Source organism: Rhinichthys klamathensis, unplaced genomic scaffold, assembly GCF_029890125.1.
Source record: "Rhinichthys klamathensis goyatoka isolate OS25496 unplaced genomic scaffold, OSU_Roscu_1.1 h1tg000240l_1, whole genome shotgun sequence".
Taxonomy (NCBI): domain Eukaryota; kingdom Metazoa; phylum Chordata; class Actinopteri; order Cypriniformes; family Leuciscidae; genus Rhinichthys; species Rhinichthys klamathensis.
This window is the reverse complement of record NW_026606762.1, coordinates 350,806-368,058: the sequence shown is the minus strand read 5'-3', so window position 1 is coordinate 368,058 and position 17,253 is coordinate 350,806. Positions and strand designations below refer to the sequence as shown.

The following is a 17,253-nucleotide window of genomic DNA, read 5'->3' as shown; positions in this document are numbered from 1 at the left end:
TTTAAGGTGGGAAGGGGACGAGTAGGGATGCTTGAGCAATGTCAGCGGAAGATGGTGAGATAAGACGCTGCTTATACCCATTGGAACATGATTGACTGGATTCCCGAACTTACGTCATAAACTTAATTTATCATATCAACTTTTCTTGCTGTGTTTACTTATATTATGTGTATAATTATACTGTGCTTCATAATCTAAGGATGCGTTTAGTGTTTGAGAATGCTTTGTATACATGTACTCAGTATGTAATAAATAAATTCACACTATAAAGCTTTTTCATTTAGGCTACTGTTACATTTGTCACATCACAATTGTACAGTCTAGGTGGCAGACCCCCTGACATCTGTCTGTGTGAACATCTATCATCCAATTTGATTGCAATACATTTAATTGAAGGCAGTTGAGACAAAATTTCAAAGTTTCAAATGACCAAAAGGCTATTATCCCTGCTAGATCTGATTCATATGAGCTGCGACTTGTTTTGAATAAAAGCACCTGCCAAATGAAGACATGTAATGGTTTGCGTCTGATTGCAACATGATATGCGAGTGTTTGTTTCTGCCAACACCCTGTCAAAAATACTGTGAAAAACCGGTTGAAAGCTGTAAAGAGAGCAGGAATTCATTAATGGACCTGAGCATCAGCATTGTGAAACATCCCTGCTGCTAGTAATCAGATCTTTTCTCTTCCAAATATTGTAAATCAAATAATCAAGAGAAACAAAGTGAGACACATGCACACAAAATACAGACGTATTGTAAATCGCCGGCAAATGCATACAGTATACAAAGGGCGTACACAAGGGAGCCCTCATCTGATCCTGTTCTGTACAAGGCTTTGAATTAGCATGGTACGTTGCATTTGATCCTCTCTACACGAGTCAAAGCGAATCTACGAGCAGTGCTTTTAACAGCAAACTTCACTTGGAATTATACTTGATTGTAAGTCTTAATCAAGTTCAATTTGTCATAAACAGCCACTTCTAATTAGCTACACGTCTACATATCTTGCTTAATATATTTTAATTAATCTTGTTCATGAATGCTCCCTTGCAGAGAATACCATACCAACAAGACAATGAACTACTGGGAATGTGTGCTAGGGGGCTGTCAAATCATGTGCATGTTGCATTAGATTAATTGCAATTAGGGTTAATTATGTTTTCAAAATCAAGCTCACGCCAGTGATCAGATGAACCATGCTTATTATGGGTTCTATTTGTGGTTTAATGGCAAAAATGTGCATTCTAATTAAAAGTAATAAACAAATGTGACCTTTGGTTGTGTTCTCTCACTTCAATCATGCCAAAAACGTGTCACGCAATAAACGGTCCCAGACGAGAGGGCTTATGCTCATACTTTTTAATGTATCACAATGAGCAAGAAACATACTTGATGAAATATTTTCAAAGGAGTATATTCAATTACCATCTACAATCAACTTAACTAGGACAACAAGGTTTTTGTGACAAAAGTTTCTCTTTAAAAGTCTGAAGTTCCATGTGGTTTATGTATGTTAGTCTCCATGTAATTTGGTACAGTTTGGAAATCTTCATCATATAATTACAGTAACAAAAAGCTAACAAGACTACAGTATAGAAAAGACATCAAGAACAACATTTTTGGTTTAACTTGCTCTTTTTGTACATTGCAAGGCTGTAAGTTCTACCCTCGGATGGGCTACCTGGAGCCACAGAGCCGTGCTTGTGAGGCTCGGAGGAGGAGGAGGAATAATTTGAGGAGAACGAAAGAGAGAGAGAAAGAAAAAGGAAACACAAAAAGCATCAAAAATGCTGTGGCACCAGGAGCCACTAAAGGAACAGGAAGCTCCAGAAGCAGTTCATCGTTGAAACTGGAGCAAATGTTTTTTTTGTTTGGTTGCTTGTTAGTTTGGTTATTAATTTTGGTTGCTTCGCTTTTTTGTGTTTATCTGCTTCCTTAGGAATAACACCCAGGGAAATCCCCTCCCCTTGAACAGTAAAGTCATTCTTTATGGTTGGATGGAACCGGTCGACTCCACGCCAGAGTGGAACCACGTGTCAGTCACTGAAACGGGCAGGAGGAAATGAAACAGGTAGCAAAACCGTGAACTGGGAGACAACGTATGCGAGTGTTTGAGTCCATCCCGTTCAGAAGTGCAGAAAATGTCCAAGTAGATGCAGAGCCAGAGAGAGAAAAAGGAGATAAATTCCTCTCCGTGTCACATATGTCCACTGGTTGCAGAGTCCACTCCCGTCGGCATATATAGTGTTAGTTAAGTAATGACTTGATATCAGGGCGCGCGTCGGCCCCGGCTTTGGCTCCCGTGGCCAGTTTTCTCAGCCTTCTCAGACATCTCTCAAGTTTCCCAGAGTTCGGTTCTCTTTATTTCCTTCTTTGTCGTTTCAAAGAAAAGTGTTGATGTCTTCTTTAAATATATCTATATCTGTATACATGTTTATTTTCACAGTGGGCAAAAAGGATGACCTCTACAGCAAAACCTGTCGTTTTCGTTCTCTCTTTGCAAAATGTCCACAAAAATCAAGTATCCCAATGAGAGTTGATGTATCTCAGCCACGTGTTGGATCAACCACAATAAATATACACTCATCAGGGGCACCAACTAAAGTTTTTCATGTTTTCGACTGCATTAAGCTTTGGCCACATTCATATAATTAATGAAAATAATAACTGCTCAGTGCTTCGGTATCCTCTTTCACCACATCACGCAATTATTGTGTTGAATATCAGACTTTTCAAACCCTTTACTGAAGATTCAGCTTTGCAGTTCAGTATGTTTTGGTGCGAAAAGAAAGTAGAAAATAGAATACAAAGTATAAAAACTCAGACTGATGCTGGCTCTTATGAAACACACACACACACGCACGCACACGCGCTCACGCTCGCACATACAAAGTCCATGCTGGCTGAAACAGTTGTGAGGAATTCTGCCCCACACGAGAGCCTATAAAAAACGAGAACACTTTGGAAGCAAGAGATACAACTGTGTCAAGACAAACAAATATAGGAACATTGTAACACCATAAAGTGGCCAGAGAATGATAGAAAACAAATAAGATGAGATTTCAATTTAAAGCTGGCATTGTAACATTAATTTATAAATGGACGACAACACAAATCAAAGAAAATAAAATATACAGTTATATGATATTATCTGAGACCAAAACAATGAAAAGCATTCAAAAATAAACTATACAATAGCAGACTTCTCAAAAATAATAATATGAACAATATTATAGATAACATGGATTGAAAGGAGTGGATCAGCTCGCAGATCAAATGAATCCAATTTCAATAGCATGCACACCAAATAACACCAAATCAAATTGTTCTGCAAGACGTAATGCTCGTTCACACACCAGGACGAGTGTGGAAATATGGTGCTAAAGCCAAATGCATTTGTGCCCCCCTAAAGCATCTTTTGCAAATTTAAAATGACTAGATTTTGCTAAATAAAATAAAAAGCAATTCCATTTACGAAAGGATGGGGGCCATTCTGATCAAACACAACCATTTCCATTGCAATGACTTGGAGTGAGGGACCTCTTTGGACACAACGGCATAATTCTACCTTGTCACCATGCAAAACAAGGGACACCTAAAAGCAAATCCTGCTTTCCCCTAGTCCTACAATGCTTTGGAATGAAAATGCCCCTTACAGACCTGCAAAAGACATTTCATGCATGAAAATGGCTTTAAACCCTGCAGAAAACGAATTCCCAGGAGGGGAGGCCGACTTCGCCAAACAAACAGCCTTTCGTTCTGAGGCTAGTTATAAAAACAAGAAGCATGATGACATCAGATCAGCAAGATGTGTAAGTACCAGACAGGTCGCAGTATGTCAATTTTTGGTAGGTAACCACTATAACTTGATCTAGTTCAAGTGAGTAAAGTCATTTAATGGCTGCAGGGATTCTGTTCACTCTCAACACATGATAGTCAGAGTGAGGTGATTTTCAGCAATCCATGATGGCAGAGTTACACAACAGCTTAGAGTCACCTTAGAAATGGGATAAAATAGAATTCTACTCAATTTGAATGAAAATGAAGCAGTCCTTGCTTAAGAAATTAAAACTCAGGTGTAGTATTTGGAATGCACTGTTATTTCTTACAAACATTATAGATCATTGGCTTTTAACATTGGTCTGTTCAAAAATGAAAAAGAAAGAAAGAAAAAAAAGTCCTTTGGAACACATATTCACAGTCTTCAAAGTTCCGTTTTTGCAACAAGAAGGGAAAAAAGATGTTGCAGGGCCAGGGAAATGGTTTATTGTTTGTTTCTTTTTTTCTTAAAGCTTAGCCAAAAAGCAAAAGGAGCATGCATCTAGGTATTCTTCCTTTCCAAATCTACATTAGCAGCAAAACATATGTCCTCAAAGACCAGACCTTATATATATACTCAATTTTTTTTTTTCTTTACAAAAAGAAAACAAAAGCAAACAGAATGGATTTCATGTGTGACAGAAAAACTTCAACAAAACATCTATCTTACAAACTGCAATGGCTCTGTAACGGTGCTACTCCACAATGCAAGGACAAGGGCCCTTTTTGATTTTTGGTTTTCTTAGTATTTGACGTAAAAAAGCCACCTGTCTGCTCGCAAAGAAGCAAAAACGGCAACTCTGATGCGTACTTCTTTATTTTAAAACTTTGTTTTCTTTCCTTAAAAACAGCAACAAATTCTCAAGTATAAAGAAGCCTCTTTTCTTATCTTTATGCACCAATGGTGAAAGTGTTAAGTCTTTGGATTTTCTTTTTGTTTTAAAGCGTGAGAATTATTATTATTATTATTCTTTTTTCATTTCAATATATGACAACAAAAAGTTGAAATTATCATAATGCCTAGCAGACTGCAGCCACATTACATGGAAACAAGTATCTGCTTTGTAGTGCTAAAGGAGAGGCAGTTATCTCCAAATCTACAAAGGCAGGGGGTACAAAAAGAAGAAAGAAAGGAGGAACAGATAACGACAAAAAGAGAGAAAGTCAGACAGTGGTAAGTGCACTAAGGTAACACAAATATAACTGAACAATTTTCGAACAAACCCCAGATTTTTCTCTTCGGTTTTGGTCAATGCTGCACAAACCAAAGTTGAGAAACCCCTCGTGACAAAGAGATTCAGCTGGGATAACAAAAATAAGAAGCTGAGAATTGGACAGAAATAGAGTAGAGATCGTTTCCTGCTCCTTAATCTAGTCTATTGGAATGACCAAGACAACATCAAATGAAGCGCCTTAAAGTTGGACGATACAAAAGCTAAATGTACACAAATATTTTTCAAACTACCATACTGTTTAAATTCATTTCCAATGCAACAATCTACTGAACACCAAAAATGTATATATCTATCATAAATACAGAAAGTTTTTTTTTTCGTAAAAAAAAAAGAAAAAAAAAAAAAGAATCTTTTTCCCCCACCAAGTCTGCAATGCTCTTCGTGTCTGGGTAAAATGGGATTAGTAACTCTCCCATTAAAAAAAACAAAACAAAACAAAAACTAATAATTAAGAAGGTTTAAAACCAGCAATTCAGCTACTCATTGAATGCCCAGAAACTTTTGTTGAGTTAGTATAATTTCTGAATACTTTCTGCCAATAAAAGACATACAAAAACAGAAATGTCTATCATTTGTTTGGAACAAAATGAATAAAATAATGACTTTTTGTAACACAAGAAAAGGTTGTGAGCTGTTGACCTGAGAATAAAATAGACATTACATTATTTTTCTTTTCTTTAGCAAGCCATTGGTATCTGAATGCTTAGATAGCAAGAAAACTGTAAGACTATTCTCCCATACAGTACATACTGGCTTTATGTGACTGTGCTATTAAGCGGAAATACTTATGCAGACAAGGGACAGCTTGTTGACTCGTTCTTTGTAGACAGGGTTGTGGGGCCATTCAAATTAACTTTGAGGCAGTCCATTGCAATACAGCATTCCACTAGCAATAACCGACTGTTAACTGCTGTGATCTCTATTCATTTATATATATATATACTGCATATGTGCATATATGTATATATATCTATATATATTAAGAGTTGTAATAAACTAAAACCAGCATGTTGATATGGGAAAACAATCCACTAACATTAAAATTTTTGGTTACAAGCTTTGGAATTGCAGTTAGTCTTTACACATCTTTTTCTGAAATTGGTTGGTATACTTTAAACATATTTTAAACATTGCTGCTTTTTTCTTTTTTTCTTTTGTGTTTTCTTTTGTCTTCTGTTTTTTTTTCCTTTTTTTTTTTTTTTTAAATATTGTTCATCACTGAAAGCTTTTACAATCTGATGGAGTCCGATCCTACACTAGTGAGATTACTACTACAACTACTGCTGTCTTTGAGACAGCCAGGCTGTTGTGGCTCCTCCGCTGGCCTGCCCAGCCTGTCTGCTGACTTCTGACTGGTGTCAGAATCAGACTCGTCGGTAAAGACGTCTGTTGGTATCGAGGTCTGGACCCCTGAGGTGCTCAATGAACTTGAGGTAACCGTTGAAGGAGAGGAAACTGTAGGAAAAGAAGACAATGCAGACGAAGGAGGATTGGGCTTCCCAGCTAAAGCTCTGGAGAAAGGGGTCTGGGACCATGATTTGCCTGTAGCTGTCGTGTTGAGTGGGGTGGCTGTGAAGGAGGAGGAACTGCATGAAGATGCAGATGCTGATGAGGACGGCGTGGTGGCTGACGTTGTTGGCGGAGGGGATGGGGTGTTGTTTGAGTGAGTGGCAGACTGCGAGGTAGATGCGGTGTTAGGACTGGGGAAGCAGGCTGAAGAGTGAGGTAATAAATTAGTAGCGTGCTCTTTGGCATTTCTGGATCTCTTGATTGTTCTGTGTTTGTGCAAAGCTGAATCCAGGTGTTGACTGAGCGCTTTGTCCCCTTCTAGTGTGGTGTCACAGGCGAGGCAGTCATAGAGGCCGCCCTCTGCTGCATTCCCATTGTTGGGGACCCGAAGCAACATCTCTTGCAGGTTTGCCACAGACTGACCGAAAAAACAAATTGACTTGAGGTGGCCGATAGCCGCTTCCTCCTTGCTGAAGACAGCTTGACACTTGCGGCACGCCAGCCGATACTGAACTTTGGGGATGATATATTTGTCAAGATGGAGGTCTGCACCTTTGCCATCCACTTCATGCTGCTCAGTGGCTAGGTTGTTGTGAATGGAAGAAGTAGAGGATTCAACAGAGGGAGTGCTCTTTTGTTCCTCTGTTTTTACTGGATCTTTGGCAGAGTCCTTACGGTCCACCGAGTTTTGTGAAGTTTGGCTTGCTTTGGGTTGCTGGATCTGCTGAAGCTGCCGCTGCTGCTGCTGAAGTGCCTCCTGCAGGCTCTGCTGATATTGCTGGTAATGCTGAAGCAAAGATCCGGGTGACAGCCCCATCAGGGCCTGTGATAAAGCTGGGTTGTAGGGGAAAAGACTTTCCATGCCATACATGGGCTGAAGATATCCACCTTGAAGGGCACCTGGTATCTGAGGGGCATAATACGGAGAGAAGCCAGGCATAAAGTAGGGCAGGAACTGACTTGTTAGCAGAGCTGTTGGATCTGAAGCTAAAGCTGCTTGTAGAGCTTGAAGTTGGGCAGTATCGACCACATACTCCATGCCAGGTGTTGGCATTGAGGTGGCCGGAACAGCAGTGTCTGGTTTTTCTTTCTTGGCACTGGCAGCAGAAGTGGAGGGAGCGGGAGTAACCCCAGCTGAGGATGGTGTGGGGGGCTTCTCAGCCTTCTCCTTGGGTTTCTCTTTCTCCCTGGCCCTCTCAGGATCACGATCTTTGTGAGCTTCATGTCGAGGGCCTGGCTGGGTCATCAAGGAGTTTGATGTAGATGTGGTGGTAGGGCTTGAGTGGGCAACAGATGTGCTGGCCTGAGCTGGGCTGGGCGAGGCCAATGAAGAGGAGGAAGGGGTCTTGTTGGGTAAACCAGATGTGGGGAGACTTGGTGAGGGTACACTGGCACCAGGCATGTTCAGGAGGTTTGGAGGTTTTGGAGGGGTTAAAGCTGCAGACATTGACACAGAAAAACATAACATGATTAAGAATGCTGCAATATACTGTACATCTCAGAGTTAGTAGTCAGTTTTATAGTTTTATTTCAAAAGTCTTACTCATACTAGAGAGTAAATGTGCTGACATACCTGAGTTAGATGAGTTAAAGCCTGGTATGGAGGGACCACCAACACCTGGCAGGAGAACAGGGGGGATCCCCTGTAGATTTGGGTAACCTGACTGAAGGTTCAAGGCTTGCAAGGCAGTTGTGTCAAACATCCCTTGTTGCTGCATGGCTTGTTGTTGTGCTAGTCCCAAGACCTCATTTGCTTTCTTGATACGATCCATCTCCTGCTGCGCCATCAGCTGACGAACTGTTGCTGGATCAAAGTACTCTTTCTCTTTATCAAGCTGGCTTCCAATGGTATCCTTTACTTTGGATATGTGTTGTTGGGAAAAGATGTGGTCTCGCACTGAGAGACGAGCACTGTATTTAACACCACACAAAGAGCATTCCGTCTTAGGTCCCTCGTAGGAAGTCTGGTTGATACCAAAGTGCTTAGCCATGCTGAGCTTAGCCTTCTTTTCCTTAGCACGAGCATTTTGAAACCAGACCTGAACAACTCTCTTTGGAAGTCCAATGTCATTTCCAAGTACCTCACACTCCAGCATGGTTGGAGTCCTATAATCATTAAAGCAGGATTTGAGCAGCTTAAGCTGAAGATTAGTCATCTGTGTTCGGAAGCGCTTTTGACCAGGCCTGTCTCCACTATCAATGCTTCTGCTTCCAGAGGCTCCTGGACTTGGTGAACAAGGGTCAGCCAGACTAGATGTTTCACTGTAGTCTATAATATTTTCATTTTCAAAGTCTTTTGTGTAGTAGCTTGTTGCAGGGCTCACCAGTCCTGAGGACATCTGTTCATCATTCTCAATTGAGGGGACTGCACCCCCAGACTTTGAGAGGTAATCTCCACTGTTATGGCTGTGCTTTGCATCAGCGCTGTCATTGTCAATGTTTGCCTCATCACCTGTGGTAGTGTCAGTGATGGCTGTATTCACCGAGGAACAATCATCATTATCAAGTTTATTTTGATCAAAGTTTGTGTTTACTGAGGAAATGGTTGGGCTTTCAAAGTCCTCTACTCCTTCAACCTTAATAGATGTTGGGCTCAGGAGACCCCTTGGGGACAAGTCCATGCTTTTGCTCACAGGCGACAGCGATGAACATTGCGCATCATTGTTAGACTGGGCAAGATGAGCATAGCTGGAGATATCCAGAGGATCCATCTTCAACTGCATGGCTTCCTGTTCCGGTAGCAAACCAGAAAGAGCTAGGTTGTAACCAGCACGTTTAGCCTCATGCCAGTGGCGTGAACGGATATGGGCCTCGAGGGCAGTTTTAGCTTTGAATAGGGCTCGACAAAATGGGCACCGTCGGTGGGCTTGAGCTGGCCCAACAGCCCGAAACTGCCCTTTTCTTTCTCTAGCTCTTGTGTTTTGGAACCATACCTGTACCACCCGTTTTTTAAGGCCCACTTCGTGAGCAATGTGGTCCAGCATTTTACGAGTAGGATTGGAATCAAGCAAATATTTCTGGTACAGAACCTCTAGTTGCTCTGGTGTAATAGTGGTTCGGAGGCGCTTGTCTCGTTGTGGCTCCTCTCCGCTATTTATGCTATCACTTTCTCCTGGACTAGTTCCTGCTTTCTCCTCCAACTTCCTCTTCAAGGAGTTCATAGTGGATGTAGGCGTTGATGGGGAGGTGGCAGAGTTGCTGGACATCTGGGGTATTGCGCCTGCAAGGAGCTGGCTAGCAAGCAGAGGATTGCTAGGATCAAATAACATGAAGGACATGTCCATTGGGCGATCCAAAAATTGAGGATGAATGAACTGATTCTGGACACTCAGGAAATGAAGTTGCTGGTGTTCCTGCCAGTGTTCAAATGAAGGGAAGGCAAGTTTGCACTGCTCACACTGGTACGGGATCATTTGCTGAGCCAACTGCTGTTGTGAGGCAGAGGCTAAATGAGAGTTAAGGGCCATGTGGGAACTCTGGGAGGTCTGACTGGTATGTGAAACGGAGGGACCACTATGCTGTTGCTGCTGGGAGAGGGACGGTGAAGAAAGCTTTGAACTCTTTGGGACTGCATGCATCTTTTCCTCTCTATGCGGTCTCTGCTGTGGGGTCTCAGATTGATGACTGGTTTCCTGTTTCAAAGTGGTCTGCTCTCTTTGACCCAATGATGCTTCTGCAGAGTGTTTCGATTTTTCATCAAAGGAGTTTGATGTGTTAGCTGGTTTAGGCTCCTCCTTTTCAGATGATGTCATGTGAGAGAAAGCAGAGGATGAAGGAGGAAGTGGGCAGAGGCTTGAGGATGAGGGCATTGGTGTTTGACCTGACGACCCAGATGGAGTATAGTATTCATGGGAGAGATCCATAGAGTCCTCATTTAGGCTGTCATACTGCCCGTCTTCCTCCTCGTCTTTGTAACAGAGCTTCTTTTGGTGTTTAATAAGGTCAAATATGCGCTGAAAAACCAGGCTGCACTTCTTGCACTGATAGTTTAAATTGGTTGTCCGAATGTATCGGTCATTGGATAACTCGCGTCGGTCACCTTCTTTACTTCCATCTCCCTGGTTCTCATAATTTTTACGGGCTTTTTGTCTGGCATTTTGGAACCACACAACAATGACTCGAGTTGGAAGGCCCAGAAGATTGGATAACTGCTCAAATTCATCATCTTTAGGATAAGCATTAGCATCAAAGAAATCTTGCAGTACCCTCAGCTGGTAGTCTGTGAACCTTGTCCTTGAGGACCTCTTATTTCCATATGATTCATGTTTTTGAGGCTCAGGGGAAGGTGGCCTTGAATCAATTTTGGTATCTTCAAGAGTTGTAATTGGAGGGTTGTTAAAGTTATAAGGTGAGTCTTTGTTGCGTTGTCGCTCTTTGAAGAGTGTGTTACGGAACCAGTGCTTGATGACTTTCTGTGGAAGTCCTGATTTATCCGCCATTTCCTTAATTTGTTCCTCATTGGGAGAATTGTTGATATCGAAATATTGGCGGAGCACCCTTAGCTGGTCATCTGTGATACGGGTGCGGGGTCTCTTATTCTGTTGCTGCAACATGGCAGGGGTAAGCTGCTGTTGGTAGAGCTGGGCCAGATCAGTGGCCAGACTAGGCTCCACTGCTGGCATTTGGGAAGGAATCTGTGAAGGTAATGACTGGAGTGACATAGGCTGCATCATAAGGGGTGAGAATAGAGGGAGATCCATTGGCATTTGAATTTGGGCCATTGTAACTGAAGGCTGAGGGGTTGAAGCTGTTGGTGTTGTCAGAGTAGGAGTAGAAACAGGTATATTTGGTGTTGGTACCCTCTGGGGAGGAGGAGGTGGAGGTGGGGGTGGAGGCGGAGGAGGAGGCTGAGCAGCTTCGGGTGTCTGAGGTCTCAATGGGTACAGCTTGTCATATTGTTCCCTGTACTCTTTGGCAAATCTTTCTAGGAATCTGAATGGAAAGAAAGCTTGGTGGATATGCTCCTGGTGACTCTTGAGAATCAATATGTTGGAAAAGAGCTTACCGCAAGACTCACACTCCAGCTTCTCTAATCCTTCAATAGGGTCAACCACTCTTGTGATACCAGCTGGCCCACTGCATCCTGACAGAGATCCTATTGGCTTTCTTTGTGCTTTTTGCTTGTTCTCATTGTACTGAATTACTAACTCAAATCCAAAATTCTCTAATAGGGCTTTGGTGGCATTACCTCGGGCATCTGAGGCAATCCTTGGAGGAGGAAATCCAGAGTCATGGTTTACATTTACTACAGCTTGATGAGCATCTTTCTTTTCTTTGGACTTGTCTGACATATCTTTCGGAATGTGATCCTCTGTTTTATCACTAATTTCTTTTTCTTTTGGCACCTCTCTTTCTTTCTCACTGTGAGGTGATGGCTTTGGCTTTTTGTCTACAGGGTGAGAAAGGGCACTCTGTTGAAGTAAAGCCATTTGACTCGATCCTTGGGAGTGGGTATGAGCTTGGTGCTGTTGCTGAAGGTGGTGGTGCATAAGCTGTTGTTGTAAGCAGCTCTGCTGGGCCTGTTGGACAGAGTTTTTCTGTTCTTCCAACAGTGAAGCAGTAGATCCACTCAAGTTCAGTGAAGAGCTACTCAGGTTCATTTCTGGATTCAGTTGAAATTCTGCCCCAGGAATGTAAAAAGGAAAAAGCAGCTGCTGTTGCTGAAGAGGGAGAAGAGCATCTGTTGTCATGGGAAAGTGCTGGAGAAGAGGGTTAAAAAGATGGGACTGAAGTAGAGCAGCTTGCTGGAACTCTTGTTGGAGCTGAGCCTGTGCCTGTGCTTGAGCCTGGGCCAACTGCTGCTGCTGTTGCTGGAACTGTTGGTGATGACTCCTTGAGGAGAGTATATCTGCAAATTTCTTCTTTTTCACTTCATGATTCTCTGAAGGGGAGGAGTGACAAGCTGAATTACCCAAGTTCTCAACATTGTGAGAATGACTTGATAGATGATTTCCTCCCATGGTGCTCTGTGCTGTGTGAGCTCCTGCTGGGGAGCTGCTGCTGTTGCTGCAGCTGGTAGTTGAGTTAGTGGCTGGAATAGGGCTTGGGGTTGAAGTGCTATTGGAAGTGCTTCCGCTTGGGCCACTACTGCTAACAGCACTAGAACTGCCGCCAGCTGCTTCAAGCTTTGCTGCCCTGGCCTTGGTTTGATGAAGAACAGAGCGCATGTGAATCTCCAGTGTAGAGCTCTGGCTGTATGCTACATTGCAAGTGCTGCACTTGAAGGGTTTATTATCAGGGCTGCTGGTAGGCTCTGGCTGTCCAGTGGTGGATTCCTGTAGGGCCCTTTTGACTTTGTGCAAGTGAGACACAGAGTTGTAGTGTACAAGAAGGATATTCTTTTGAGTAAATGACTCTTTACAGACTGTACACTTGAAAGGACGGGATGGATCTAGAAACTTCTCCATAGTAAAGTTGGGGCCTTTCCTAAACGGCAGGGCGCGTTTGGGTTCAGATCCAGAATCCTCTAGCAAAGATCCAGAGTCACTGCCAGTTGGGCTTTGCTTTTCCTCAGGGTCACTTTCGTCTCCCTCTTTCTCATCATCAAGAATACCTCCCTGGTCCTCTCCAAGTGAGGGATCACCCATAATCATTAGGTCTCCATTCATCAGTAAACCTCCATAGAGCTGCTGGATGTCAGCTTCACTCAACTCCAGGTGACTGGTCTCCAGATGCTTCTTAAGTGCCTGTAGAGTCCTAAAGCTGCGCTGGCATAAACAACACATTGTGGCTGCTCTGATTACATGGTATTGGGAATGCAGCTGAAGTTTCTCTATTGTCTTGAAGGCCAAACTACACTGGTTGCAGCGATATTTATAGACATGACGATCAGAGACAGGCAGTTGGGGCCTTTTATTGTGGACCTCATTGAAGTGCATCTGAAGGGCATTGGATGATTTAAAGACTTTGTTACAGCCCTTTTTCCAACAAAGGAAACCAGTGGAATCGTCCCTTGAAGGCTGTTGTTCCTCAAGAGGAGACTTGCGAGCTTCAGTGGTGTCTAAAGCCAGACAGACTGCTTTTTCTGGCTCAGCATCTGCCACCTCTGCAATCAAAAATAACAAACATTACAATTCTGATAACACGTACATGTTTTTAAAATGTGTTTTCTCAATTGCACAACAGTCTAACCTGTTTGTTTCTTAGTGTCATCAGAGTTTGAGTTGGCGATGGATGGAGGTGCGGTTTGAGTATCTTTCTCTGGTCCAGGGACTGGCATGAACATGCTTGCTGGCAGTACTTCTGATGCTGCCACCTGGAAAAATAAAACATAGTATTTGTCACGTTAATTATATGCCTTAAACAATAGCCTCCTGATAATGTAGAACAACTCAAATTAATGTAAAGGAAAAGCACAAAAGACAAGGACATTGAAGTGTCTTTTACTATGCATATCATATACTATTGTATCATATTCAGTCATTTCTTTATTGTAAAAAAAGTATATAAAAGAAAAAGATAAACTGTCAGTGGTACAGGTGAAAAATGTGCTATAAACATAATTTGATAAGATAATCATCTTATTTGAACTGGTCACAAATACATTTACAGTCCCCCTCTTTCACACAAGTGACTTAATTTGCCATCCATGGAATTTGCACTTTGATCGCTGATGGTGTCTTGTCATGCTCTGCGATAGTTCTCCTGCTGCAGCCAATTAGTGTGATGGGCTTAGTGGTCTACCTTGGCCAGTTGAAAAGCTTATTAGAGAGCCTAATTAAATAAGTCTTCCACCTCATAAAATGTGCTTTTCATTCCAATAGAAAAACCATTGTGCAATGTTGAAATGCCGTCATTCAGTCTGGAATTCTGGGTAATACAACAACTGTCAATTTCTGGATAATGATCAGCACTCTTAATTTAACAAACAGTGCTCATTAATGTGTTTTTCAGCAACCATATTATGATATAAACAATTATGCAAATTATTAATTGAAACAAAGTCATTAATAAAAAAATGTAGATACACTTCAATGTAAGTAGAAGGCAAACAGCATGTTTTTTTAGTCAATTTAATTAGACATTTTTAAGTAGTAAAGAATATTGTTGTGATGAAGGTGCACCAAGGTTTGCTTAGCACTTCAAAGGTTGAAGTTAATCAAGTGTGAATGACAGCAACCTCCCCTACCTATCTTTTAAGTGCACATGATTCTCCATGCATGGCTCTCACACTCCCGCTATCTCTCTCTTTTTCAGAATAATAATAAAAACAGATTCATTAACAGGCTCCCATTTAACAGTAATCACTGATTGAGATTGGAAAAGGTTGGGAGATGAGCCACTGTGTGCTTCACCTTCCTTCAATTAACTTCCCAAACTGAACAATCAGCCTCACTCATCATGCATTTCAATACCCCAATCTCACCAATATATCCCCCTTCTGACTCTCTAGTGCTGTCTCTCTCTCTACATGTATATTTTTTTCATTCCCTGTTTGTGCCCTTGCAACTCAGTGCCCCTTTTTCCTCCCCAAGAGACAACCAATTCTATTTTGCTCACATCAAACAATAGCTTCATGTCTGTGGGAGTTTGGAATTTCATTACTGCATTGAAAACATTTTTTTCCCAACAAAAACGAAATCGTATATGAACATACAGTAACATCCTTCAAAATTAAAATACTGTACATCATGATATTAGTTAAGTTAATGGGGTCATGTAAACCAAAAACGTTTAATTACCTGTTAGAGATCTAGGCAAACATTGTATCATTACAAGGCTGTTTTATTGGTCTTCTGAGATCTGGAGCTGTTTTATAGTGGATTTAAAACCTAATCACATTCCAAGTCAGCCAGCAGCTTTAACTAAGTGCCATCAAAGTCCCACACAACCTAAAATCTTTGAGTCTGAAACTCTGAGAAATAATCAGTGAACCAGAGCAGTTCATAACCATCTGGTTACTGCAATCAAAATCACACTGGGCAAAATGTAGCATTTTTTTTCTCCTGCTTTCTAGGTTCCTCCCTAACCCACTCTTCTCCTAAATGAAAGTGTTAAGTGATTGTGACCAGTATGGAGAATTCCAGAAACAAAACATGCCTGTGATTAACATTACAAAGTGGACTGTTTCTAGACAACTGCATCATTAGGCAAAGAGCGCCGAGTGCTGAGAGTATCCCAAGGTCACTTTTAATTTGGACCGTCTAATTGGCAAACATAGTTCCAAATGGCTATCATCTAGCCAGACTCAGAATTAATGAAGCACAATTATTTTCATTACCCCTATCTTAGACAGACAGAACATTAGACATAGAGTGAGAGGGAACGAGGGAGGGAGAGCGAGAGAATAGGAAGGAGGAGGATGTAGGGTGAGTGAGAGTGGTAAAGAGTGCATCTTTATGCAATGTTTGCAAGAACTAAAAGTCACCTGATTCAGAATTCATTAAGCTTGTCTGCCTGACATGAGCAACAGGATAGAGTACCTCTCTCCATCTCTCGTTACTTGTAAAAAGGTGCTGGTTTTAATGTGCATTGTATTAGCTGTGTTAGTTTCTATCATGCACCGCACTTGTACAGCGCTCAGTGCATTATTACCATTATAAAAGAAAAAATATTGCCGTCTGGCCTCTACTAATGTGTTCACCATTTGCTTTCGGGCTGGGGGAGTGGAGTTGCCTTCACAGAATTTAGAGTGATTGGCCAAGCAAGCAATTCAAACTCCACAGGCAAACTTACACGTAATTATTTCACTGCTAAAATTTGTTGGGGGAAAAAAACCCCCATGAAAGCAGGGTAGTCTCAGTAGAAGCTGAAATGGAATAAGGTGAGTATTCTCTGAGGAACCGGGCAGAGTAGGCTGCTGGAGGCCTGAGCGCTCTGGGACTAGAGAGGTGGAAATAACGTAAAGGGATGATGTAAGTATTACTGCTTATAGAGAGTGCCTGGAATACAAATGACCTTGGTAATCAGAAGAGGCTTTGATAATTTTTCCACTAAACCGAGAACATTTCTTCTAAGGTAAAGAATTACAACATTTATCTACTTTTTACAAACCAACAGTTTCTTCTAATCAGCACTGAAATTAAATGGAGAGTCTACTGGTTCACGGATACTGTATGCTTTTGCCTGACAAGACCCTAGTAATCTTAGTAAACTCTCTTCTAGAGTTTCAGAGATCTCATCAGTGTCACAAAATGCCCCAACATCTGCCAAGATGACACCTGTGATTTCGATGCTAACAGAAACATAACTGGGATCTCCATTAGGTCCCCTGAGGTATGAACGAGCAAAAAAACTTCTGGGACAATAACCTTCATGCTAATCCCTGCTAGCATAAGAAAACATGGAAGTTATATTGCCCATAAGAATTCCCAATCAGTGTTACACCCAGCCATGTTCATGCTTTCTACTCATTTTGAATATACAGGATTACCAGAGGCCATATGACAATGATCTGTTTCTTTTGCCATTTTAATTAAGCCTTAAAATGTCATCAATTAAATAAAAGGAAACAACCTTCGGTCCACAAAGGCAAGGTGAGTAAGAAACTGTGAGTCATCTGTGAGGTTAATGCCTGACATGATCACTACTGAACATGGGTAGTGTGTAAAAGCATATGGCCTTCTCACCACACAATAGAAGGGTCTTGAGACCTTCACTCTCATCTCACATTAAAAACAAAAGATTGCTGAGAGAAATTAACTGTGATGAATAGATATCTATCCACTAGAAATTATTAGTAAGGTGCT

General features: G+C 41.7%; 1 protein-coding gene across 5 annotated transcripts in view; it reads right to left on the bottom strand.

Annotated features, from left to right (window-relative positions):
• Positions 1-1,346: 1,346 nt before the first annotated feature.
• zfhx3b (zinc finger homeobox 3b) overlaps positions 1,347-17,253 on the bottom strand; it is a 243,566-nt gene continuing 227,659 nt past the window's right edge. For all 5 annotated transcript variants that reach the window (XM_056265742.1, XM_056265743.1, XM_056265745.1 and 2 more), the window contains 3 exons: positions 13,697-13,820; positions 8,139-13,610; positions 1,347-8,002 (listed from right to left, as the gene is read on the bottom strand). In XM_056265742.1, coding sequence (XP_056121717.1) covers positions 6,285-8,002; positions 8,139-13,610; positions 13,697-13,820 — 7,314 coding nt within the window. In that variant the 3' untranslated portion in view covers positions 1,347-6,284. The remainder of the gene's footprint in view (positions 8,003-8,138; positions 13,611-13,696; positions 13,821-17,253) is intronic.